Below are 27,396 nucleotides of genomic sequence, written 5' to 3' on the forward strand. Positions count from 1 at the left end.
AAGAACGGGCTGAGAAAGAGAAAGAAAGGGCAGAGAAAGAGAAAGAAAGGGCCGACAAACAAAGGGAGCAGGCGTTCCACATAAAGGAGTTAGAGGTGAAATGGGACCAGGAGCTCCAACTAAAGGAGTTAGATGTGAAAAAAGAGCAGGACCAAGCTGAAAAGCAAAGACAGCATGAAATTCAGCTAAAAGAGCTAGAAGTAGCCGAGAAAGAGAAGGAATGAGCTGAGAGAGAGCAGGACCGAGCTGAAAAGCAAAGAGAGTATGAGGAGAAACAGAAACAGAGGGAACATGACTTGGAGATGGAGAAGGTAAAGAAAGAGCGAAGAGATCTAGGGTTAGATCAAGAGGAGAGGTTTAATGTTAGTCGGGAGTTGAGGGTAGTACCTCCATTCGAAGAGTCGGATGTTGATAGTTATTTCTTGCTTTTTGAAAAGGTGGCAGTAAATCAGAAGTGGCCCAAAGAGCAGTGGGTGGCGGTGTTACAAAGTGTGTTAAAAGGGAAGGCACAACGAGCATATGCGGCATTGGCCATCGAGGGAGGGGAAGCGGAGAATTATGCCAAAGTAAAGGAGGCCATTCTCCGGAGTTACGAGCTAGTACCTGAAGCTTATAGACAAAGGTTCAGAAATTTACGGAAAGGGTGGAATCAAACGTATACCGAGCTAGCCTATGAAAAGGGTGTGCTCTTGGACCGTTGGTGCACCGCGGAACAGGTGGACGGAGATTATGGGCATATCAGGGAGTTATTTTTGATTGAGGAATTAAAAGGGTGTGTTCCGGAGGAGATCCGGATGTATTTGAATGAGAAGCCGAATAAGTCCATCTTGGAAATTGCTAGGTTCGCAGATGAATATGCCCTAACCCACAGGACAAAGTTTTCCTCGCCAAAAGGTTACCCGAGAGACCGTGGGAATGACCGAGAAAGTCCGCCGGCTGAGGCAGAGGTCCCGCCGGGAGCTAGTGGTAAGGTTGAGGGGGAAAGGCCAGGCGGCCCGAGATTTCCGGGCTTGACCTGTTTTAATTGTGGGAAGGGAGGGCATATTGCCTCTAGGTGCTTTGCTCCGAGAAAGGAGCCAGAAAAAGGGAAAGCAGCGGTCCCTATCGGGTGTGCCGTGGTAATCAGTAAATCGACGAGAGAGCCCCAGGTAGACAGAGTACGAGAGGGGTCAGAGACTTGGCTGTCACCCGGAACCGTGTCCGTGAAGGGAGGAGACCCACCCATTCCCGTCTGAATCTGGCGAGACACCGGGGCGGAGCTGTGGTTGATCCGCCGTGAGATACTAGATTTTGGTCGGAGAAGGGGAATGGTCACCGTGAAGGGGATAGGTACAAGAATAGAAATGGTGCCCCTACATCAGGTAATTATGGATTGTGAGCTGGTATCTGGACCAGTCGAAATAGGGGTGCCATCAGAATTCCCGAGAACTGACGCGGACGTCCTCCTCGGAAATGATTTAGCTGGGGGGCAGGTTTGGACAAGGGTGACACGGCCCAAACAGCCTGTGAGGATTGCTGCCCCGCCCCTCGCATCTCCAGTCTGTACCACAAGCGCGAGCATTCGCAGCCTGTCGAGAAAGGCAGCTGAGAAAGCGAGCAGTTTAAATCTGGCCAGTATTGATTTGGCCGAGACGGTCCTACCGACCCTGTACCATGAGGGTTCTGAGGGTGGTAAACCGAAGAGTAGTAAAGTGAAAGGGGTTAAGGGAGAGGAGCTAGATCTGCCCTTAGCGAAGAGAAAGGTCCTAGAGGTAGGAAATAAAGAAGAGAAACGGAAAAAGCTGTTAAAAGGTCCAGAGTTGGACATGGATGATCTGTCGGGGGTGGCAGCCCTGTTTGAAGAAGTTGAGAGTTGTCAAGGTGTTCCCGATAATGAGATGAAGGCAGTCCTAGATGAAAAGGATGCCATTACCTTGGAGAGGTCTGCTGGGTTGGCAGACGAGGTTGTTTCAGTCCGCAGGGTTGAGTTTACTCCGGAAGGGAGTTGCCCAGAGAGGAACTGGGAGGATCAGGGGAATTTAGAATTTGAAAAGGGTATGGGTATTGAAAGCCTGGAAGAGGCAGATGTCCCGTTTGAGTGTGTCCAAGATGTGGATGCACGTGGTACTGAACCTAGTAATGGAGCTCAGAAAAAGTCTGAGGTATTTGATTCAGTTGAAAAGGAATGCAGTCCCTGTGGGTCAGATGGACTGGGTTCAGTGAAGACAGGGTTAACCCTGGTAATTGGGGGAAGGGAGGGTTCCCAGGTGTTTGTACACGAAGGGGTGGTGAACCTTAAAGTGGAACTCGACCATGGGGGGATAAACATTATTATTGAAGGGAACGGGAAGTTTGTAGTTCCCAAATTGAATGAAGAAAATTTAAAGTTTAGATTGGTGTCAGAAGAAGCAACCGGGCTACAGAAACGATGGCTTGGTAACGCGGTGCCTGCGCATCGATTACAGGTTGATTTGGAATGTAAAGGTGCCCCACACGCTGTTGTTATTCAAGAGAGCGCTGTGAAAAAGCCAAATTTTAAATGCGGCCTGAGGGAAAGGTTCGAACTGAAACCCATCAGCCTGCACGGTCTTGACAAAAGGGTTAGCTACCTGTGTAACATTAAAGAATTGGGTGGAAATTCACATGATGATTTAAGTTTGGAACACGGTGTTGAGAGAATAATCCTTATGGAACGGAAAGGCAGGAGAGTACCTCGCCAAATTACCCAGGTCCCCCACGTAGGAACTGACCGGAAAAGAGGTGACGGTTAATGGGGGCGCCATTTTTAAATAGAGAAACTGGCTGTATGGGATTTTGACAAAGCATGTGAATAACAAAGACAACCCCCTTGGAACCCTGCCTGTTGAAATCTGATGCTACCAGCCTTTAGTCAGGGACAAGATGTTACCATATTAACGGAAGTGCCACTGTAATCGCTAACTGTTTAGACGCTGAAAAATGTATGACGGTACAGCTCTGTAGTTAAAAGAAAAGCTTTTGTACTATGTTAGATCCTAAAACCCTGTAAAACTCTGTACCACTCCGTTTTAACCGCTGATAAAAACGTTTTTTAAGAGGGGAGGTGTTATGACCCCAGCCCCCTCCTTTGTGAGAATCGCAAGAGCCCTAGTGAAGGGGGGGGGGGGGGTCAATGACCCAAGAGAAGAGAAAGATACGTGTGGTGTCCCTCGTTTCATGGTGAGGCAAAGCTGGCGACTGTGGTCATTGTCTCTTGGAGACATCTTTGTGAATTGGGAACTGTACTATGTGTACACCCTCAGGGCAACGTGGGTGGAGAGACGGAGAGAGATTGCATCATCCCAACCTGATTGACATCTGAGACCCCGTGAGTTCAGATAAAAGAGGAGTTGTAAAGACGGCCCCCCAGACGCACCAGAAGACACGCTAGAAATCCTGTGACAGCGTTTAATAGCGACAGCCAGTGGGGGGGGGGGGGGGGTTCGTGTGCGTCTTTTCCTTGCCTGGGATTGGCGAACTCACCACGGAAAAATGGCTTAGCTACAGGAGAGGCCACAAGTGAGCGGCCATTCCCCAATGAGACTCCAACGGATCGAACTCATAAAGGTTGGAAAAACCCGCCGGGTAACTGTTCCATTCAATCTCTATCTCTCTCTCTCCAACAAAAGTGCACCACCGCGACACCCCAAAAGACGGCAGCTGGTGGAACTGCAGTGACCGCAAGAGACTTTTAGATATACAGTGGACAATATATACCTTACCCCTAGACAATGATAGAGCTTATTTTTTATTGATTATTACTATACCTGCACTTTAGATTGAGTAGTGATGACGTATGTTATCTGAATGTTTGTATTAACATTACTTTTGTGCCCCTTTATAAATAAAAACATTTAAAAATGGTACCATCAGACTTCAGCGGACCTCTCTATCTTTGCTGGTAAGTGATCCAGTTACGGGATACGTAACAATATCAAGGATTAAATCTTTGGACATGATATAATAATATCTAATATTGATATAATAAGATCTAATATTCTTGATACTGTGCCTTACAGTTTCACGTGAATTATAAATAATCAAGTTTGTGTAAAAGCATGTTCAGTGACAATAAAATCAGTCATTGTTCCAAAATGATGTGAATTATTAAGTAATTTGAAATAATCAATTTAAATAATACATCAGAAATAATGCTAATAAGAATTAAACCATCTTATAGTTTTAATTTAACTCTTAAAACTTAACTTTAGAATATAAATACTTTCTTTTGCTTCTCATTTCCTGGATTGTAACATATGTCTAATTTACTTGCCCTGCTTATGTAATGAACATGATGCCTGAAGTACATTGCTCTAATTTCCTAATTTCCACCTTTTACATACAGTGTATGTGCTTTCAGATCAGAAATGTCAAACTTTCTTCTTGCACACCTTGCTTAACAAATTTCACTAATAATGAGACATCTGATGATATTCATGTCTACCACGAAGTACAGCACTTCTCAACTGTTTTTGGACTATCACTTCATCCATTTATGTAACAGATTAAGATTATCATTTTACAATCCCAGTTTGTAAAGTCTTAAAACACTTTATGTACCCCAGAAATTGTAAATGAACCATGTTCATTTTACTCAAACAGCTGATCTGTAATGCTGGGTAAGAATTTATGCCAATCAAAAGAGGGAATCTTGTGAGAAAGAGTCAAGATGGAAGTAAAGGATAATATTAGATTGAAAACCAGAGTATACAAACTGGCAAGGACTGGTGTTGGACCAGAGGATTGGGAAGGATATTAGGTTCCAACATTAGAAGACTAAAAAAGCTGATGAGAAAGGAAAAAGGAATATTGAAATAAAATCTGCATGTAGTATAAAACAAAGTTTTTGTAGATGTTTACATAGTAGAAGGGCAGCTGTAGTAAATGTTTGGTCCACCAGAGAACAATGTTGGTGAATCAAAAACAGCAAACAAAGAAATGGTAGATATGTTGAATAAATTTTTTGCTCATTTTTCATCATGGGTGATATTGCTAATATCCCTAGGATAGTAGATGAGTTAATTTTAAATAACATGGTAGAATTTACAAAACTCACAATTACAAGGGAAGGTGATTGCAATTTCTTTTGTGGGGGGACAGATGTGGATGGGAAGAGTCGGTGTCTGGATGGCAAGTCACCCAGATTAACTGCGTGCTAGGGATTTTAAACAAAGTAGTTGCAGAGTCTGTGGATTCATTGATTGAAAATTTTCATAACTTGCTGAACTCCAGCGTTCAAAAGGGTACCAAAGGATTGCGAAACAGCCAATGTACTTCCGTTGTTTAAACAAGGATCAAGGAGGAAAGCAGGGAACTACAGGCTGTTAGTTTAGCAGCAATCGTTGGCAAAATGCCTGAATCAATAGTAAAAGAGAAAATATCTAATCTTTTAGGAGAGGTGAATGTAATTTTACCTAGTCAAAGTGGCTAATATGAGGGAGCATTTTTTTTTGTAATTTTTTTTATTGAAGTTCATCACCAAACAAACATTTCCATAAGATATATTTCAGACATTGTACATATATATCATATAATCATATATGTCACAAATCTCCACAAAGTATTTATCTGAGGTATACACTAAGAGAAAAGAGTGGAAAGAAAAAACAAGCAAAAAGGTAAAAACTATGTACAAGTAGGGAGTGATCTTTTTTTTACAACATATTCATTGATTTGTGAGAATAAAATCAGGCCTATTAGTTAAACCATTTTTTCCCAGTATGAATCAAATTGTTCCAGCTTATGATTAACAGATGCTGTTATCTTCTCCATTTTGTAAATGTCCATTGTAATTTTCATTCATGCATTTAAAGTTGGGCTCTCCTGTGATAACTATTTCCTAGTAAGAGTCTTTTTACCAGCCACCAACAGTATACTGTATTCATTAAATATTTATCTCTTTTCAACCATTCTTGAGGTATATACCCAAAATATATGGTCTTACTCTCTAAGGGTATTTCACATTTAAAGATTTCTTGTAGGGCATTGTGTATCCCCCTCCAATAGTCTTTGATAACAGGGTGATTGAGGAAAGTATGGAGGAAATTATTTACATAGAGAGTGGTGGGTGAGTGGAAAACCCTGCCAGGGTAATGGTAGAGGTAGATATATTAGGGACATCCAAGAAACTCTTAGACAGGCACATGGATGATAGAAAAAATTGAGGCTATGTAGGAAGGAAGGGTTAGATTGATCTTAGAGTGGGTTAAAAGATCAGTACAACATTGTGGGCTGAAGGTCCTGTACTGTTATATGTTCTACATCAAGTTTAACAAACTTGCTCAGATTTTGAGTATGTAATAGGGGAGATGATAGAAGGATACCCATAGATATAGTGTATTTTACCTTCCAAAAGACATTTGAGAAGATGCCTCATACATTAAGAATCCATAGCATCAGGGAACGTATGTTAGAATAAACTGAAAACTGAATGTCTCTTAAAAAGCAGGGACTTTAAATAAATGGGTCCTTTTCAGACTGAACGGAGGTAATTACTGAAGCAATACAGTGGTTAGTTCTTGGCCTAATATTATTCACTATTTGTATTAATGATTTGGAGAAAGGAACAGGATGTAAGGTTTCCAAAATTAGGTGGAAGGGCATGTTGTGATAAGGATATTGTAATTCTGCAACAGGATGAGCGGGCAAAAGACTGGCAAATGGAGTTCATGCAGGGAAGTGTGAGTTCATGTTTGTTGGTAAGAGAAATTAAAGGACACATTATTATCAAAATAGGAAGAGACTGCAAGTGAGTGAAATACAAAGGCATCTGGATGTATGGATGCATGAATCACAAAAATCTAGCAGGTACGCCCAAGAAATACTTAAGAAGGCATTAGAATTTGGCAATTGCAAAGGCATTGGAGTTTAAAAATTGTGGAGGTTTTGAGGTAATTATACATGGAATTGGTGAGGCCTCATCAGGAATAATGCATACAGTTTTTGTCCCCTTATCGAACAAAAGATATTGGAACATTGAGGGTACTACAAAATTCACTAGGCTAATAAGAAGAATGAGGGGGAATCTCATTAAAACCTATCAAATGCTGGAGGGCCTAGGTAGAGTGAATGTGGAGAGGATGTTTCCTATGATGGGGAGGGAGTCTACAACTAGATGGCACAACCGCAGAATAGAGGGACATTTCTTTAGAACATTTCTTTCGTCAGCCAGAGGGTGATGAAAGTGGAATTCATTCCCATAGGTGGCTGTGGAGGCCAGGTTATTGGGTGTATTTAAGGCAAAGTTTGAAATGTTCTCAGTTAGTCAGGCTGTGAAAGGTTACAGGGAGAAGGCATGAGAATGTGGTTGTGATGGAAATAGATAATTTATGATCAAACAGTGCAGCAGATTTGATGGGCTGAGTGGCATAATTCTCCCTCTGTGTCTTTTGTCCACATGATCTTAATTCTTGCTAGGAGAGTATTGTCCTACCAAATGAGACTAAATAATTTGTACCTGTATTCCTTGGGGATCAGAAGAAAGAAGGGTGACCTTATCAAAAGGGGGTCTGACAGGAGTATATGTTGGGATATTTTCACTAATACAAGAGTCTCAAACAGGAGGATGTAACTACAATTTTCTTCTTGCAGAAAGAGGTGAAAATCTGGAATCCTCTGCCATGGCAGATGGTGGCAACTGAATCAATAGAAGTATTTAAAATGAAGTTGGATAAATATTTGATGAAGTGAAGAAGAGAAATTGAGGCTATCAAAGATCAAAATAGTAGGGCAGACTTGAAAGATATGCTCCTATTTCCCTAAGTTCTTGAGTCGAAAGGTGTGGATTTAAATAAATAAATCCAAGTAGTACTGAGGATTAACATTCAAGATTTAACAGTACAAAGTGAACAGTAAATCTAATTCGAAATCCTGTCTAACAATTCACAATTCATCGGACAGCCTCTCACAAATGGATCATTTTAACAAATCAATTGACGTAACATTTATCTGTATATATGCTTAACAATTGAAAAATATTTTTTCATAAAAGTCAGATTTATAGATCCCAGTGCGAGATTAGGAACAGTCAGTATGAACTACCACAAGGTGAGTGAAAGAAACAACATATCCAATCTATCCAAAGTATTCCTTCACCTTAAGGAAGATTTATAAAGCTGAATTTTTCAGAAGTTCTTGTAGAAGATCTGCGAAGCTAGAAGTTCTCATAGTGATGATGAAATTGCATTTTATGCCGCTTGTTCATGTCCTTGCAGGCTTTTTCTACATTTTTGGTCATTCCAGGAGGTCCACAGCTAAACACTCCAACCTTGGTAACCTACTCATCAACAATGAACAACAAAAATGTTACACCAGAAAGACAGGAAAAATTTCGCAATTCCCTCAATAATTCTGGATCACTTCTGGTTTCCTTGCCCTCCCTTTCCAGTTTTGATGAAGGGTCCTGGCCTGAAACGTTGACACTTTTCCTCTCCATCGATGCTACCTGACCTGTTGAATTCCTCCAGCATTTGGTGTGCTCATCTGATTGACACTCTCTTTCACTTCTACAGTCTCTTAGAACATAGAACAGTACAGCACCAGAACAGGCCCTTTGACCCATAATGTTGTTCTGAACTGATTAAGCAAATGATACCCAATTCCTCTTGTCTGCACATGGTCCATATCTACCCCTCCCATTCTCTGCATATTCATGTACCTATCAAAGAGAAACCGTTCTTTCATCTCTGCCTTCCCACCACTCCTGGCAACACACTCCAGACATTCACCTCTCTCTGTCTACAAAACTTGCCCTGCATATTTCCTTTGAACTATCCCCCTCTCAATTTAAGTGCATTGCTGCTTATTTTAATGCACAGTTTTACATCTGCTTTAACTATAGTAATGCTTTATTTGCTTGTATTCTTCTTTCTTGATCTCCTGAGCTGAAAATACCTTCCCCCATTCCTGTTGGAACCTGGCTACCAGAATTCAGTGCAAAAAAATTACCTCGGCCTTTGAACAAAAAGAGTCACAAGAGTTGTGCAAACACTAGAATTTCTGGGAACCCTTACCTCCTGTGTGCTCATCTCACTTTCTCTCCTTCATATCAACCTCTGGTCGACCTATTTTTGTTTCTCCTCACATACTTTACCCACACTTTCCCCCTTCAACACTCCCATCATATATTTTCTTCCCCTTCTCTTCCTGATTCCAACCACATACTGCCCACATAATTTACCCATTGGATTCCCTCCTCTCTCTGGTTCCATTTGCCCTTCGCTTCTGCCCTAATAGTTCACATTTCACCTCCCTTACTTAGCACTGCTAGTCGTTGTGTTCCTGCTTATCACCCTTCAGCTGGCTCCACTTTCACCTTCCCCTCCCCTCCCCTGGTTCCATCTTCCTTTTTTAACTCTTGGCTGTTTCCACCTGTCACCTTTGTACCTCTGTCTCCCAACTCCACCCCTCCATCTGCTCTATGATTCCACCTGCCCATCATCCATCCTTCCTTGGACCACCTATCTCCCACTGTTCCCAGTTTCACGCTTCCCCCCCCCCTCTTTGTACTGGCTAATTCCCTTTTCCTCTCTCACTCCTGATCTCGGGATTTCCTCTACCCCTTCCCCACAGATACTACTTAACCCATTAAGTTCCTGAAAAAGTGTATAGGCACAGGAGATTCTGAAGATGCTGGACGTATTGAGCAACATAGACAAAATGCTGGAGGAACTCAGCAGGTCGGGGAGTATCTATGGAAGGATACAAACAGTTGGTGTTTTGGTCCTGGATTGAGCATTTTGTGTGTGTTCCTCCAGCGGTTTATTTTTTGTTTGTTATAGAGTCATAGAGTGATATTGAATGGAAATAGGCCTTTCAGCAAAATGAATCCATGCTACCATCAATTTTCATCAATCTTTCATTAGCATAAATGTCAGGTTCTGTCAGGCCAAGAGAGAATTAGAATCATGAATTCATACAGAAGTAGGAATTTCAGTCTACCATATTAATGGTATCCATCCAGGATCTTCTGATAAAACTGCATGTTTGGCTTTAGTTGTACTGTGTGGGTTCAGATCATTACTCCATCATGGTCAATATAAATATATCCAGTAACAACAAAATCTACTGATATTTTAAACCCATTCTCTAATAAGTGTGGATTATTCAGCAATTTGAATTTGCATCACAATCGTTTACTTCTGATGATATTTGATGCATCATCTTCAACAGGCTAACACCATGTCTTATTACATTTACAACGATAATCAATCAAGTTCATTAAGGCATAGAAAAAGTTATAAAATATGATTAAGATTCAGGTGGAGGTTGGGTTCAGGTTGAACTGGGTTTTAATTTTATACAAGCACTAATCATTCCAGGTTGACATTATGATTTAATGCAATACTTCCTCCATATACTCATTCTCAGGGCCATCAATATATTGTTTAGAATGGCAGGTGTTTTTCTCTTCACTCCTCTAATTGATTTTTGTCGAGCCATTCCTCCAGCTTGTGGCCGCATTGATGGACTGCGGCAGAGCCGTCTCAGATCTTGGTGAGAGGGCATGTTCGGACCAAGTGGAGGGTGTCCTGGGTTGGGGCACCACAGGGGCAAGCTGGGGTTAGGGCCATCAATATAAGACAATTGCTAAAAATGTAACTTGCTATCAGAGTTCTAGAATTACACAGCATGGAAATAGGTCCTTCAGCCTAACTTTCCCATGCTGATCAAGGTGCCTTCCTGAACTTGTTCCTTTTGCCTGCATCACTCCAAAGCTTTTCTATCCATAAGCCAATATTAATGCCTTTAAATGTTGTAACTGTACCCACCTATACCATTTCCTCTGGCAGTTCGGTGCATATATCCACTACCCTCTGTGAAAATCCTATAACCTTCAGGTGCCCTTTAAGTTTTCCCCACTTACATTAAACCTATACCTTCCCTACCCTGGGAAAAAGACTGTGACCCTCCTCCTTATCTATGCAACGTTATTATATAAACCCCAGTAAAGTCACCTCTCAACTTGCTTTGCTCCAAGGAAAACAGACCCCAGCCTATCCATTCACTCCTTAGTTCAGGCCTCCATTCCCAGTAAAACATTCCCAGTAAATCCCACTCTGATTTTTCTGTGGCAGGCAGAACTACATACAATATTCCAGATGCCACCTCAGCAACATGTTGCAAAGCTGTAACATGACATACCAACTCTTCTATCCAGTGCCCCCTCCGGTGAAGGAAAGTGGTGCCTTCTTCACCACTGTCTACGCATGATGCAAGGGAACTTTCGGGGAACTATGTACTTGTAGTCATCAGTCTCAGTTTTGCATCACTCCTCAGGACCATGTGGTTCACTGTATGTGTCCTGCTTTGGTTTAATTTCCCAAAATATGTCACTTCACACCTGCCTGAGTTGACCCCTATTTCTTGAGATCAGCACATGAAGGAGAAAGGAATAGAAGTATATGCTGATAAAGGGTTAGAACAATGTTGATAGAATGAAGAGGGATCAAAGGGGTTCATCTGAAGTGTAACTATTGGAATATCAGTTGGACTTTTTATTCCATTGCTTTCCATTCTTTGTCAATTTATGCCATTTTTTAGCTTCTGAATTGTAAGTCCTTACTTCCCTCCGTCTACACGTTTCACAGGGTTTTACTTCAAGTTCAACTTTTGAATTTGATTGGTCTAGATCATAGGCGTCAAACACAAGGCCCGCGGGCCATATCTGGCCCGGCATACAATTATATCCGGCCCGCGAGATCATTTTAGATAGATCTATTATTTTAATTATTAATGGCCCGGCGATATGAAGCGCTGATAACACACAAACTACAGATCCCATAATGCAGCGCAACAGCTGCCGATAGGCTACCCGGGAACATTCCCGCGTCAAACGTCTGTTGCTGTATACAACGCTATTCTTCGCACTGAGTTCGCACGGCGCTTTGGTGACTTTGAAGCACAAAAAATTAATTTCGAGCTGCTTCGCAACCCATTTGCCGTCGACGTGGAAACTGCACCTGTACAGATTCAGATGGAGCTGATAGAGCTGCAGTGTAATGGGACACTAAAGGCAAAGTACGACACTGCAGGGCCCGTACAGTTTATTCGCTCCATTCCTGAAGCAATGCCTCAGCTCCGTCTACATGCGGCTCGAACCTTGTGCATGTTTGGTAGCACATATCTGTGTGAGAAGCTTTTCTCAGTGATGAAGATTAACAAAACATCACACAGGAGTCGTCTCACTGATGAACACCTGCAGTCCATCCTGAGAATCTCCACAACACAGAACCTTACACCAAACCTAAACGAACTTATTGCCAAGAAAAGATGCCAAGCATCCAGCTCTGACAAAACGGCATAAGAGCAAAGAAAACTGAGTGTTTTGATTTGTTGTTGTTTTAACTTTTGCTGAAAAGCACAAATTTTATTTATATTTTCAGGGTTTTTTTGCAGCATGCTCATATTTCCAACTTGTATAATACTGACAGGAGATATTTTTATGGAGAGCAAAATATTTAAGTTATTTAAAGTTTTAGTTTATTTTTTCTGGAATAATATTCCTGTCTGTTTTTATTCATATTTATGTTCAAAAAATGTTTAGTTTTAGTGTGTTCAATAAATGTTTATCCTGTTCGGCCTGCGACCTAAAGTGTGCTTTGAGTTTTGGCCCCATGTGCAATTGAGTTCGACACCTCTGGTCTAGATCCACCAATTGCAGTGATGGCAAATAGTCATCTTTCATTGTTGTTACACCATGACATTGGCAGAAAAATTCTGCAACTCCACAGTGAGTACATTAAATGTGGAAGTGCCAAAGTGTGTGTAATTTGGCATTCTTTCACATGCTCAGCTGTTCTGCAGCCTTCTCTGTGATAATCAAGGAAATATAGGGAATTGACAACATTTTCACCTATCTCTGAACAAGCTAAGTACTCTAAAGTTTAAGGATGCACTAACCTGAATGAATGATTTGTAAATTCTAAGACTTATCGGACAAATTCTGTACATATAGGTTATAAGAACATCAGAATCAGATTTATTTATCCTGTGCACATCAAAACATACAGTACAGTGAAATATATCAATTTAAGATTTCAAAGTAATTGATTTTTAAATAATATGAAAGATTTTAAAATGACACTTCATATTCTAGTTTTATTTCTAATTTCTAAAAAGATTAATATATTAACAAAAAATTCTGCCTTCTTCTTCCTGGTTTGGCATCTGCGAATTTTTCATGATTGATTGCTTGGCATCACTAGCAAGGGAGATTCTGATCGGATGCATGGTAACAAACTTGGTATGTCAGAGGGGTTGCTATGTCATTGTGGACAGTTTTCTTTGCAGCCAACAGTGAACATTGTCATTTCAGCACCGACTGCAAAATTCTCATTCAAAACAATGTCTGTTGTACTCATTTTGATCCTGGTGACCTGTGTTTTCAGTCGTGGCTCACCATTAATAAATTACAGCTTCATATTTGGGGATAAGAAACCTATCATTTCTTGTGGAATTCTATTGGCTTTGTTAGCCTAGGCTTTTGTCAATCTATAGTTAAAAACACTGGACTCTCATATACTTCTAAGTGGCCTACTTTGAGCAGTTTTTCCCAAGGATGAGTTGAGCAGTGACCTGTTAATGCCACTTCAGATAGTGATGGTAGTATCCCAGCATCTTTACGTAATTAGGAGGTTAACCAGGTTTGGTTTATCACTGAACAGTCTAAAAACCTTCTGCAGAAATATTTTTGAACATCTCCTAACTAGTTGCATCATGCTCTGGTACGGCAATTCAAATAGACAGGAACGCAAGATGCTGTAGAAAGTAGTTCACTCAGCCCAATACATAATAGACACATTCCTTCCCACTGTTGAATGTATAAGAAACCAATATGCCATATCCTTGCAGCTACCATTGAGCAGGAGGTATAGAAACATAAATCCCCACCTTCAGGTTCAAGAACTGCTACTTTCCATTAACCATTCGTTCTTGAACCAACTAGTATAACTCTGATCACTACAGTATAGCAACACTGTGGCTACTTTGATTACTGCACTAGAATGAACATTTCTGTTGTTCTAATTAGGGTTTCTTATAAAATTATGTATAATTGTGTTCTTTCTTGTAAGTGTTGTGTATAATTTATGATTTTCTTGTGATTGCTGCTAGTATTATGCTCTGTGCTTGTGATACTGCTGCAGGTAAGTTTCTCAGTACACCCTGTGCATATGATGATAAACTCAACTTTGACAAGTTTTGGGGCATACATAACTGGGATATGTCACACTGAATCAAAATCAAAGATCCAATTAAAATTGCCTTATCAAAGCTGAGTGTTCCTGGTACATTGAGAAATGACAATGTTTGCCACGATGGTGACAGGATACTTTAAACCATAGCTACAGGAGTACAAATCATTACTCACCTCAGAATGCACATCCACAAGTGAAGAGAAGAAAGGGACAAATTGAGGACGTCCAAAATGTGTGATGGATTGAAGTCCAGTAAACAAGCTACGGTTTGACACTTTCTGAAAGTGGCGCTCACAAATGTACTGGACCAAACAAAAAATTTCATTAACTTATGTCAGGAAATAGAGCAAACAAAGCTTATAGAGGTTTATAAAATTATAAGGATAGTCAAAATCATCAAGTAATATATACTGTATAACCAAGCAGATTCAATATTGTACCAAATGCTTGCACCCAAAATTAATTCATGTGTGAATTTTTTTCCTTCTCTTTACTTTCATTATATTATGAACATTATCTAATGTGAGCAGAAGGTCAGTGCATTCTAGAATGCTTTTCTAGCTGGTGTTGGGATACAAAACTCAGCAATAGCTAAATTCCAAAGCCAGGTCCTGGCATCTTTGTTGCAAATAGCAGTTACGGTAGGTAACTTAGTCAGTCCTATAAAGTATGCAGTACAGTTACCTAATTTTGATTGAAAGACAAGGTAGATTTCAGTAGTATTCATCCAGAGTGTTTGGGGTCTATTGGCTGTTACAATACCAATATAATATTAGTTCCACACCACAGATTTACATAGATCCATAAAGTTATTTAGCACAGAAACAAGCCATTGGGCCCAATTCATCCATGCTATCTAGATGCTTAGCTATAGTAATTTTATTAACCTACCTTTGTAGATGTACCCACCATTGAACATATATACAAGGAGAGCTGCCAGAAAAAAAAGCAGCCATCTTCATAGATTACACCCCCCCCCCACCCCACCTTCTTACTGCTGCCATTGGGAAGGAGGTACATGACCCTTAGGTCCCACATGAACAGGTTCAGGAATAGTTATTACTCTTCAACCACCAAGCTCTTGAACCAATATAGATAACTTCATTCGCTCAACACTGAACTCATTCCACAACCTATGGACTCACTTTCAAGGACTCCACAACCTATAATCTCAGTTTAATTTATCTGTTGTTTTCTTTTGCATGTTGGCTGGTTGTGTGTAGTTTTTCATTGGTTTTATTGTATTTCTTTCTATCTACTGAGAATGCCTACAAGAAAATGAATCTCAGGCCAGTATATGGTGACACATATACAGTTTGATAACAAATTTACTTTGAATTTTGAACTTTGAAATTTTAAACCATATCCTTCTAAAAACCTTTTCTATCCCTGTACCTGTCAAGTACCTTTTAAATATTGTTCATGTATGTGTTTCTACCAATCACACTGGCAGCTTTTTCCATGTACCTATCACCCTCTGTGTGACAAACTTGCCCCTTAAATTTTAGATTACTCTACCCTGGGCAAAATAATCTATCTATCCTATCTACAATACTTATAATTTTATAAACCTCTGCCTCCTTCATTCCAGGGGTAACGGTCTCCTTAGACCTCACACCTTCCAGTCAAGGTAATATTCCTGTGAATCTTTTCTGCCCTCTCTTGAGCTTGATCCCTTTAGTGTGGCGACCAGAATTGCACACAATATTCCCAATGCAGCCCAACCAATGATTTCTACAACTAAAATATGGCTTCCCAACTCCTATACTCAATGCCTTGGCTAATGAGGAAAGCATATAGCATGCCTTCTTGACTACCCTGTCTACCCATGTTCCCATTTTTGAGAAATATGCATCTGTAGCTCAAGGTCTCACTGTTCAATAATACTTCTCAGGGGCCTGCCATTCACTGTGTATGTCCTGGCCTAGTTTGATTGAAGTCCTCCATTGGTTGAGGTCGACCACTGAAGTGGCATCCTAGTTGTTGACATGATATGCAAGCCAGGGCAGTACAATATGGAGAGCAAGCTGTTCCCCATGCAGCAGCCTCCTCCTCTTCAGGCAGCTGATGGAATGGCAGATACTGATACAGTTTGACACCAATGGTATTGCAGGAGTTGCCAGTTAGCATTGAACTCACTGTAGGACTGTCTTAGAAATTCCAGCTCTGGATTTTTCCTTGAGAGTTTACTTCCAAAGCCTTCCCCATGAGTGGGTTTAGCCGCAAGGCAGCGTAGGTTCGAGATCAGAGTTTTCAATCTCCTAAATGAGCTGCCAAACATGGCTGATGAGCCCCATTTGCCCAAAGCAACTGGTTTTAAGGTGCCAGTCACATGCCTTTTCCCTTCCTCCTATCAATAATTGGTTTATTTTTGTCACAGATATGGAGATGCAGTGAAAGGTTTATGTTTGTATGCCACCCAGACAGATTATTCCATATATAAATCCATCAAGGTTGTACAAAAGGAAAACAAAACCAGAATAAGACCATAAAATATAGGAGCTAAGTTAGGCCATTTGGCCACCCATCGTGTCTGCTCTGCCATTTCATCATGGCTGATTAAAATTCTTCTCTCAACCCCAGTCTCCTACCTTCGCCCAGTATCCCTTGATGCTCTGACCACTCAAGAATCCATCAACTTTTCCCTTATGTCTCTGGCCTCCACAGCTGTCTGTGGCAAAGAATTCCACAGATTCACCACTCTCTGCCTAAAGAAATTCCTCCTCATCTCCATTCTAAAAGGATGCCTCCTTATACTGAGGCTGTGACCTCTGGTCTTAAACTCTCCCACTGCAGAAAACATTCTGTCCACATCCACTCTATCAAGGCTTTCACCATTCAATAGATTTCAATGAGGTCACCACACATTCTTCTGAATTCCAGTGAATATAGGCCCAGAACCAATAAATGTTCTTCATATGACAAGCCATTCAATCCTGGGATCATTTTTGTGAACCTCCTTTGAATCCTTTCCTGTTTCGGCGTAACATTTCTAAGATTAGGGGACCAAAACTGCTCACAATAATCTGAGGCCTTACCAGTGCTTTATAAAGTCTCAACATTCCATACTTGCTTTTATATTCTAGTCCTCTTGAAATGAATGCTAACATTGCATTTGCCTTCCTCACCACAGGCTTAATCTTCAAATTAACTTGTATGGAATCCTGCACAAGGACTCCCAAGTTCCTTTGCACTTGTTTTTGTATTTTCTCTCCATTTAGAAAATAGTCAACCTTTCAATTTCTTCTACCAAAGTGCATGACCATACATTTCCCAACACTGTATTCCACCTGCCATTTCTTTGCCGATTCTCCTTACCTGTCTAAGTCCTTCTGTAGCCTTTCTACTTCCTCAAAACTACTTATCCATCCACCTATCTTTATATTGTGTGCAAGCTTTGCAACAAAGCCATCAATTCCATCATTCAAATTGGTTCTAACACAGACCCTTGACCATTAGTCACTGGCAGCCAACCAGAAAAGACTCCAATTATTTCCACTTTTTGCCTCTTGTTAATCAGCACTGCTTTATCCATGCTAAAGTCTTTCCTGTAATACCATGGATGTGTAGCTTGTTAAGCAGTATCTTTGGCCACCTCTTTCAGAACTCTGGGGTGTACACCATCTGGTCCACGTGACTTACCTACCTTCAGACATTTCAGTTTCCCAAGAAACTTTTCTCTAGTAATGGTAACTTCACGCACTTCATGTCCCCTGACACATGGAACTTCCATCATGCTGCTACTGTCTTCTACAATGATGACTGATGCAAAATAGTTATTCAGTGCATCTGCCATTTCCTTGTCCCCCATCACTACTCCCCAGTGTCATTTTCCAGCGGTCCGATATCCACTCTTGCCTCTGTTTTACACTTTATGTACCTGATGAAGCTTTTGGTATCCTCTTTGATATTATTAGCTAGCTTACTCTCATATTCCAACTTAACCTTCTTAATGACTTTTTAGTCACCTTCTGGTTTTTTAAAAGCTTACCAATCCTCTAACGTCTCACTAATTTTCGCACTATTATATGCGCTCTCTTTGGCTTTTATGTTGGCTTTGACCTCTCTTGTTAGCCATGGTTGTGTTATCAGGCTATGAATGCAGCATATAGCGTTATAGTTGTAGGATATCCATTGTAAATTTAGGATATAGTATTATAGTTACAGAAAAAGTGCAGTGCAGGTGGACAAATAAGGTGCAAGGGTCATAATGAGGTGGACTGAAAGATCAAGAATTCATCATTGTCATAGAAAGGTCGATTTAAAAGTCTTATAATGGAATAGAAGCTGTCTTTGAGCCTGGTAATACATGTTTTCTAGTTTTTATATTTTCTACCTGAAGCAAGGTGGGAGAGGAGAGAATAATCTGGATGGGAGGGGTCCTTGATTACATTGACTGCAGTGAGAAATTGGATAGACTGGGAAATTATGACTATCTTCAATGGAGTGAAGACACTTTGTGACATCTGAGATATCAGAAGTGGAGCTTAAAGAAAAATAAACTCATCGGGTTGTAGCAGCACAGGACAACAAGGAGATGGCAGAGAAGAAACCTGGAGGGATTTGAAAACAAAAATCACTGACAAACTTGTATTCAGTTTCAACTACATATGCATGATATAATAGTGAGATTTGGTTTGAGTTAGGATGACAGCAGAGGAATGCATGAGTTCAAGCTTATTTGGAGTGGAAAATTGGAGGATGGCCAAAAGTGCATAGGAATTGTGAGAGCTTCAGCAGTACATCTGTAGAGACAAGAATGGAGTTGAAAATGGGACCTTGAGGGTTAGAGTTTTAATACTCCCAGTTCAGATCTAGGGTCAAATGTTACTTACAAGCATGGTGGTCCGCAGGTCAAACTTCTCTGCTAGCTGAGTGATGTAGATATGGACAGATACCAGGGAATTTTTGTCTGTCTCTTCAACTTCACGGATGATGTCCTCCAACCATTCAAATTGCCTCTGCGTTCGAGTCACCCAGATAAAGTAGATCTGGCAATAAAGAGGTTAACTAAGTTATTTAGAGCCAAAAAAGCCCTCTCAGGGTTCACCACCTATTAACCAGCAAAATATGTAGTCAGCTTTAATTACTTGATTTCCAATTTTATAGTTTGGAGAGGATGCAGAAAGGTTTACTGGGATGCCTCCTGGACTACTGGGCATATATTATAAGAAGAAACTGGACAAACATGAGTTGTTTGCTTTGGAGTGGTAAAGACTGATGGGAGACCTGATAGTTTATAAGATGATGAAGGGTATAGAAGGAGTAGATAGCCAGTATCTTTTTTCCCAGAGTTGAATTAACGAAGAGCATGCACTTAGAGGAGGAATGTTCCAAGGAGATGTGCAGGGTAAGTTTTTTTTTAGACAGCAGGTTCTGTGTGCCTAGAAAATGCTGCTAGGGGTAGTACTGGAGCCAAATACAATGGAGGCACTTAAGAGGCTCTTAGATCAGCACATAAATGTGCAGAGAGTGGAGGAATATGGATCTTGTGTGGGCAGAAGATGGCTAGGTGTTTAATTTCTACTTTTGTTAGTTCAGCACAACATCATGACCTTAAGTGTCAGTTCCTGTTCTACACTGTTTAATTTAGTACCAATTTAAGATTAAATTTAATTGTGGTATGTTGTTAAGGGCTAATATCCATGCTTTGGCAAAGAGAGATCTCAACAGCTGCACATTTGTCTCGAAAAAATGCAAAACGTCCACTTCCTTTGAAAAGAAACAACATACCACTGGCAGTGCTCAAATATTCAAGGTGAAATTAGAGTGCTTGAGAAGGAAAGGCTTGCTGAGCACTGGAGCAAGTGGCTACTCACTCTCTCTCCTGTATGATGCACTTGGGGATCATTATCAATACCAATATCCACATACTTTGCAGGGCAACATTTGAACAAGCAGAATTTATATCTTTCATGTGGTTCTGAAAACAATCTCCTAGGATATTAAATGAGTAGAATAGTTCAAGGTTCATAAGATACAGCTTTTAAATAATGTGATGAAATTTGCTAAGATAATGTTTACTGTATATAATACCAAAAATAAAGGAAATGATGCTGGATTGATACAGTTGAGAGATCATTCTGTTTATTACGTTCTGGTTCCCCAACATGCCATCTAGCAGGGCAGAGGACAGATTATCTGTGTAAATTATGTTCAGTATTTTGGAAATAACAGCTACCATGACAGAGCTGTCAAGTACAAGAAAGCACAAGCCATAAGGGAAATGAACACATTTATCATGTTATTTTATCACTGATAGCCGTGAATACAGGAAGATAAACAATGAGAACATAATAATTATAAAGGTTGCAGTGTGATGTGGCATTTCTTACAACAATAATCAGTGTTGAGCGAGGGTGTCATTGGTGACACTAAGTTACTAAGAAAAAAGAATCCCATAAAAAGAAAATTAACTTGCATTAATTCTTGAGCAACTCTTACTGAAAGTTTGAGGAATTCATCAAATCAGCTGTAGGAGTTTAAGTGCAGCTCACTGCTAACTTATCATAGACAGATTGGGATGGGCATAAATGTTGGATTTGACAAATCCCAAAATGTTCAGTAAACTTTCCCACCGTGTCTGTGTAGCATCCCACAATGTTGTGCCAGTGTCAACCTGGACACTTTGGTCAGTTTGTACTAAAATGGATTTTTTTAATTCCAATTGTGTTCTTTCTTCTAACAATTCTATATAATTGATACTTTTCCTTCTGAATGCCATTTAAATGATGCTATGCACCTATGATGCTGCTGCAAGTAAGTTTTTATTTGTGCAATTAATAATAAACTCAACTTTGACTTTGTTAAGCCCCCCCATTTTGTGCTCTTTTAACATATTCCACTATGATAAAGGTAGATATTAGGGTATTACAGTGGATTTTGGGAAAAATTTATTTAACCCCATTTCTGATGGATATTCTGAAAAGCTTTCAAATGTGGGTATTATGCAGATGCTTGAACTCAAAATTATATTGGCTGTGCTTTAAGACTTTCATCCCTTATGGATAATGTTTAATGTCTGACTGCTCACTGGCTATAAAAATAAGTATACAAATTGTGAGGCATTGTGAACTGAACAATAAACTCTTTGTTTGAGCTTGGGTATTAATCTGTCTAATTAGCAATGAACTTTCATTAGAGGCTGAATACCCATTGAATGTGCATGTCTTACAGCTTTGACACTTTCTCTGGTTGAAGACGCTCACTTCCGTTGAGCATAGAACAGTACAGATCATCTTGATATCAATTTGTACTAAATGTCCACTTCCTGTGTATCATTCATTAATCAATCTAAAAGCTTCTTAAACTCCACCAAACTGCCCGTTTCCTGGTAACCAATTCGAGGCACCTATTACTCAATAGGTAAAAAAACACTTCTCTTCACAGCACCTTTAAACTCTCCCTCCTCGAAACTTAAAAGCATGTCCTCTGGTATTTAACATCTGTACCCTAGGAAAAATATTCTGTATACCTCTCATAATTAAAAAAATTCTATTATCACTCCCCTCATACTCCAGCACACCAGGGAGTCTTTTACCAGACTTCTTCATGGTCATCACTTGACTTACAATGACAGGCCCAGCACTAATGTAAAAGTCAGTTCTTAAAAGTCAGTACCTTCAAGGGAGAAGTGTAAAGATGATGCAGAAAAATGTCTACTGTTTCCATTCAAAGTCTCAAACCCATTAGATAATGTGCATCAGCTTGAGTTTACCTTTTTACATGTTATTTTGTCCTTGATTGTTGACTTGTGGACAAGATCTTTGAGGATAGATGCAAAAGGCGTCACACCAATCCCACCTCCTACCAAAACTGACACATCGAACTTGTTCCATTCTTGGTGGCCCTCCCCGAATGGGCCATCCAGATAGATCTAAAGAAGAGATTTTCAATCTGAATTATTGTGCTTCTTCACTGACCTTCTTTGCAGATGTGCCAGTTATGTCTTCAATATAGTCAGAAGCTTCTTAAAACAATCTCTCCAACCAAGATTTTACTTACTTGTTTTCTGACACATACCTTTGGAATATTGATAATTAAAATTTGTTTGACAGCACATTTAAGGATCACTTACCCACACAAAATGTTGGTGGAACGCAGCAGCCCAGGCAGCATCTATAGGAAGAAGTACAGTCGACATTTCAGGCCGAGACCCTTTGTCAGGACTAACGAATTAGTCCTGATGAATGGTCTCGGCCCAAAACGTTGACTGTACTTCTTCCTATAGATGCTGACTGGCCTGCTGCGTTCCATCAGCATTTTGTGTGTGTTGCTTGAATTTCCAGCATCTGCAGATTTCTTCGTGTTTAAGGATCACTTAAGTAGGTTTATCTACTTTATTGGTATATAGAACTGCCTTTGTTGTGATGGCTCCAAAGAAATATTCTTCAATTAAGAATTTAACTGCAAATGTCTGCGTCCATTCTCCCCATATCTTCAATTTATTGAATCAAAGTTTCTAACCACTTTGTGTTGCCAATCTGTCAATTCACAATCCCATACTGATCTGCTATAATATTTGAGGATGTATCTCCAACATGTAACATGCAGAGAAATTCTTAGAGTCAAGAGACATTGAACACTTCAGCACAGAAACAAACCCTTCAGCCAATCTAGTTCATGCCAACCTGTTTTTCTTTTGCCTAGCCCCATCTACCCTCATCTGGATCAGAGCTGTCTTTAGCTCTCTCATACATGTATCTATTCAAACTTCTCTTAAATGTTGCAATTGAACCCGAATCCATCACTCCCACTGGCAGCTCATTCCACACTTATACCACCCTCAGTGAGTTGAATGGGATTGCTGTAATGTGGCCTTGATGAGTGGAAGGAAGTGTAGGAAACATTAGCTGCTGCTAGGTACTAAAACATCAGGACTTCTGAATGGTCAGATACTGGATTATTGGAATTTTTCTGCATTTGTTGCTAAAGAACCACAATCCAAAATTATGATACATCATTGAAAAGAAATTTAAAGATTAATGCTTAGCTTTATATATCACATGTACAAAAGAACAGTGAAAACATACAGTGTTGTTTGTGTCAACGACCAACACACTCCGTAGATGCACTGGAAACAACCTGCTAGTGTCACCATGCTTCTGACGCTAAAATAGAATGCCCACAACTTAATAACCCTAACCCATATGCCTTTGAAGTGTGGGAGGAAACCAGAGCACCTGAAAGAAACCCACGTAGTTGTGGGGAGAACATACAAACTCTTTACAGACAGCGATCGAATTGCGCCCAGTTTGTTGGTACAGTAATAGTGTTACACTAACTGTTACACTACCTTGCTGCCAGATACATAGATAGGAAAGGTTTAGAGAGATTTGAGTCAAATACAGAAAAATGGGACTAGTTTAAATGGGCATGGAAAAGTTGGGTCAAAGCATCTTCTTTGTGTTGTACGATTCTTTGACTCTCTTTGTTCTTTCAGTAATGTTATGCAATCTTGTAGATCTTACTTGAACAAGTAGATGGATCATTTAGTTTAATGTCTTCGGTGAAAGACAGTAATTGCAGAAATCATGCATTCAACGTTACTGTACACTGGAGTGTTTGCCAAGTTTACCAATTGGTGTTTGTTTACTTAATTTTCACAAATTAAAATATTAACAGTGAGGCCAAGCCAGCATTAAATCTAATGAGAAATGGTCAGAAATAACAAGCTTTTGATCTTATGGAGATTTCCTTGTTTTGTGAAAAAAGATGCTGAAAATATTTGACTTTGTATACTGTACATTCAAAATTGAACTCAAAGACAACTAAAATAATTTTCTTACCTTTGGGTAATAACCAATTCTTGCTATATTTTCAGGAGAGTATATTTCCCGTAAGCGCATTGTCCATGGTCCAACAGCCCGGATGTGAAGGCTAAGGGTGTCTTCATGAGGAGCTGAAGTCAGGGTGAAGGGATGGTACTCATTTGTTCCCAAGACAAGACTTGCAATACCTACCCACTGACCAGACTTGTAGTCAAAATCTCTGGGCCGTTTAAATTCAAGGTAGGTAACACCTACAAAAATAATGTTTAAATTTTGGATGATTTTCTCAAAAAAAATCACATTTTTAGCTGGAAGAGCAAATGTCAACTTGCTCAATGAAGTATTTAGTAAAATGTAATGAAATATCTTATCCAAATTCCATTAGATAAGGCATACAGGTCAAAGACACACTTCGTTCCAATCACACCCAATGCAAACAAATTTGGGAATTTTGACATTCTACAACGATGTTCATTCTGTAGCTGAATGTAGTTCACTTGAGCAGGGAGTGTTGGTTACTGAGCTTGCCTAGCATGAATATTTTCTACTCTGGGGTGAGGCAAGTCCTCAGAATCAAGGAAAAACCCATACTTGACCGATAAACCAAGGGATCAAGTGAAACTCCAGTTTCATATCCCTCCTAATATTTCCCTCTTTTCCCTCTTCAGGACACAGTAAAATAATTGGGTATGAAACCAACACTGCATCTGATTTCAATAGTTTCCTGTCAGCCAGATAGATTAAATGCTACTGCCAACAAATTGAAATGTTCCTTATTGATATTTCAGTTTATATTTCCCAGAACATAAAGTGTGTTTTGCAAATGCCACTGTCAACTCAATGGCCATATGAATGCATCAGTAAAGTGCATTCACTAGTTCTTTCTCTTCTGTACGTTCACCGGTTGGTAACCCTCTTGCTACTGTATGTGTTTGAAAAATTGTTACAGAAACCTCACAGTAGAAAATCTTGCATTTCATATGGCTTTTTAGGCCAATAAATCCCCGATATGTTGTCCAGGCAGGTACAGTATATAGCAATAGCTACCTAATTTGTTCTTGATACTTACAGAAATAGTATTGGTTAGCACGTATGAGAACTCACTTGTCCACAAAAACATGGGTTGCTTCACATTCACCTTAGGTTGAGCTCAAAGAATACAGATATGTTAAAGTAAAGAAAATCAATGAAGAGGACTGTATGGAATTGCCAGTTCTTGCAGTGTCAACAACTCTGAGATTTTCGACATACCTGAAGGCAGAAGCTGTGCTCTCACAACAGCTATCTCAATTTTCTTCCTGCTATAGCTGACAAATTTGTCACCAACAAAGAACAGAGTGGGGACGATAAGGTAGATGTGGAATTTCTGAGGCTGAGGAAAAGCAGCACTACCATGTAAGATTGTCTGTTTCAAAAAGACAAAAGGTGCTCAGTGACAAGGTTGATATTTTAAATCAAATTAAATAGTGGCATTGTTTAAGTTCTGAATGTTAAAGCTATTACCTTCAAGCCAAGCACAATCAGACTATATAATTCAACTTGTGCATGAAATTAGAAGACAAATGTGGCATTCCTCCAATGAATTTCTGACTTCCTTTTTTATTAATTGTTTGTAGAATTAGCATCACCAATAAGACCACATTCTTTCCCATGCCAGGGCCAGAGGAAGTGAAGATATTTACTTTTATTGTGATCTTTTTATTGTTTGCAAAGGTAGCTAAGCTGATCATGTAATGTTGGGGAAAAGTTATATGTGGGAGACAGCTATTCTTCTTTGACAGATATTCTTCTTTGGAAGGGGAAGATGAAATGAGAAGCTAGGAAGTGATTGTTGGAGAAGGTAAATGGTAAATGGCTGAAGAAGAAGGAATCTGATAGAAGAGGAGAGTGGACGTACCAGAGGGAGGTTATGGACAGGTGTGAAAAAGAAAAAGTGTATAAAGGGAGGCATAATGGGGAATGGAAACAGAGAGAGGGGGGAGAGGTGCCAAATTACCAGAAATCAGAGGAATCGATGTTCAGGGTGTTAGGTTGGGGTGCTACCCAGAATGAATATGAGGTGTTACTCATCCACCATCATGTCAATAGAGGAGGCCATGGATGAAGTGTTGGAATGGGAATGGGGATTGGAATTAAAATGGTTGGCCACTACGAAATTCTGCTTTTTACAGATGGAGTGAAGTTGCTCAACAAAGTGGTACCCCAATCTACATTGGGTCTCACTGATGTAAAGGCGGCTGGATTGGGAGCACCAGATATTGTAGATGACCCCAACAGATTCACAGTGAAGTGTTGCCTCATCTGGAATGACTGTTTGAGGTTCTTAATTGTGGTGAGGGAGGTGAATGGGAAGGTGTAGTACTAGCCCCACTTGCCGGCATAAGTGCCAAGAGGGAGATCAGTGGGGAGGGACAAATAGACAAGGAAATTTACAGTGAGAGCAATCCCTGTGGAAAGTGGAGATTGGTGGGCAGGAGGTAAAGTAGTTTAATAGTAGGATCCCATTGAAGATGGTGAAATTTGCGGAGAATGACATGCTGGATGTGGAGGCTCATAGGGTGGTATATACAGACAAGAGAAACTCTATCCCTGTTAAGGTGGCAGGAAGAAGGAATGAGGGAAAATGTCTGGGAAACAGATGAGATGTGGGTTATGGCAGCAGTACTGGTAGAGGAAAGGAAACCCCTTTCTTTGAAGAAGGAGAATATTTCTGATGTTTTGGAAAGAAAAGCCTCATCCTGGGAGCAGATATAGCAGGGACAGTGGAACTGAGAAAAGAAAATGGCATACAAGTGACTAGATGGGAAGAGTATAGTCATGATAGGTGTTAGAGTCATTAGGTTTATAAAAGATATCAGCAGATAGTCTGTCTCCAGAGATGGAGACAGGGAGATTGAGAAAGGGAGAGAGGCGTCAGAAACAGATCAAGTGAATTTGAGGGCACGGTGGAAGGTGGAGGCAAAATTGATGAATTTGACAAGATCAGCATGGGTACATGAAGTGGCACAATGCAGTCTTCATAGTAGTGTAGAAAGAGTTGGGGAGTGTTACCAGGGGAAGATTTGATTTTAGCCATGAAGGAATTAAAAGATGGAAGGAAACATCAAACTCAAATGAGTCAAGGACAGTGGAAGTAGACAAAGCAGTTGTCTTTGTTCTTGCCAGGTGCTTCAAGGAATGGAGGCTGCTATTTTGTGAAGCTGCTCTGTAACCTCCATTTGGTGAACTGTTTGATGAACTGATTCTTGCTCTGAGATAACTGAATCAGAGCAAATGAATGTGGACACAAGAAGTTTCTGTTATTGATCTGCTATACCTGAAATTATTCTCAGATAAGCTCTGTATTGTGCACAATGGCAGGTTTGCAGAAGTGTTCTCGTTATCTTGGTCCAATATCTTGATGACCCAGTTAAATTGGTTTGGACCAGAGTCGA

The 27,396-nt window shown here is 40.1% G+C and overlaps 2 protein-coding genes across 2 annotated transcripts in view; both read right to left on the minus strand.

The window, feature by feature from the left end:
* Window positions 1–27,396, minus strand: part of LOC140714176 (secretory carrier-associated membrane protein 5) — a 366,120-nt gene that overhangs the window by 98,924 nt on the left and 239,800 nt on the right. The gene's annotated exons all lie outside the window — the stretch shown is intronic.
* Window positions 7,964–27,396, minus strand: part of LOC140714472 (dual oxidase 2-like) — a 109,024-nt gene continuing 89,591 nt past the window's right edge. The window contains exons 27-32 of the mRNA XM_073025767.1: window positions 25,214–25,367; window positions 23,981–24,213; window positions 21,910–22,068; window positions 19,028–19,183; window positions 14,366–14,494; window positions 7,964–8,272 (exon numbers count right to left, since the gene is read on the minus strand). Coding sequence (XP_072881868.1) covers window positions 8,150–8,272; window positions 14,366–14,494; window positions 19,028–19,183; window positions 21,910–22,068; window positions 23,981–24,213; window positions 25,214–25,367 — 954 coding nt within the window. The 3' untranslated portion in view covers window positions 7,964–8,149. The remainder of the gene's footprint in view (window positions 8,273–14,365; window positions 14,495–19,027; window positions 19,184–21,909; window positions 22,069–23,980; window positions 24,214–25,213; window positions 25,368–27,396) is intronic.

This window comes from Hemitrygon akajei, chromosome 21 (assembly GCF_048418815.1).
Source record: "Hemitrygon akajei chromosome 21, sHemAka1.3, whole genome shotgun sequence".
Taxonomy (NCBI): domain Eukaryota; kingdom Metazoa; phylum Chordata; class Chondrichthyes; order Myliobatiformes; family Dasyatidae; genus Hemitrygon; species Hemitrygon akajei.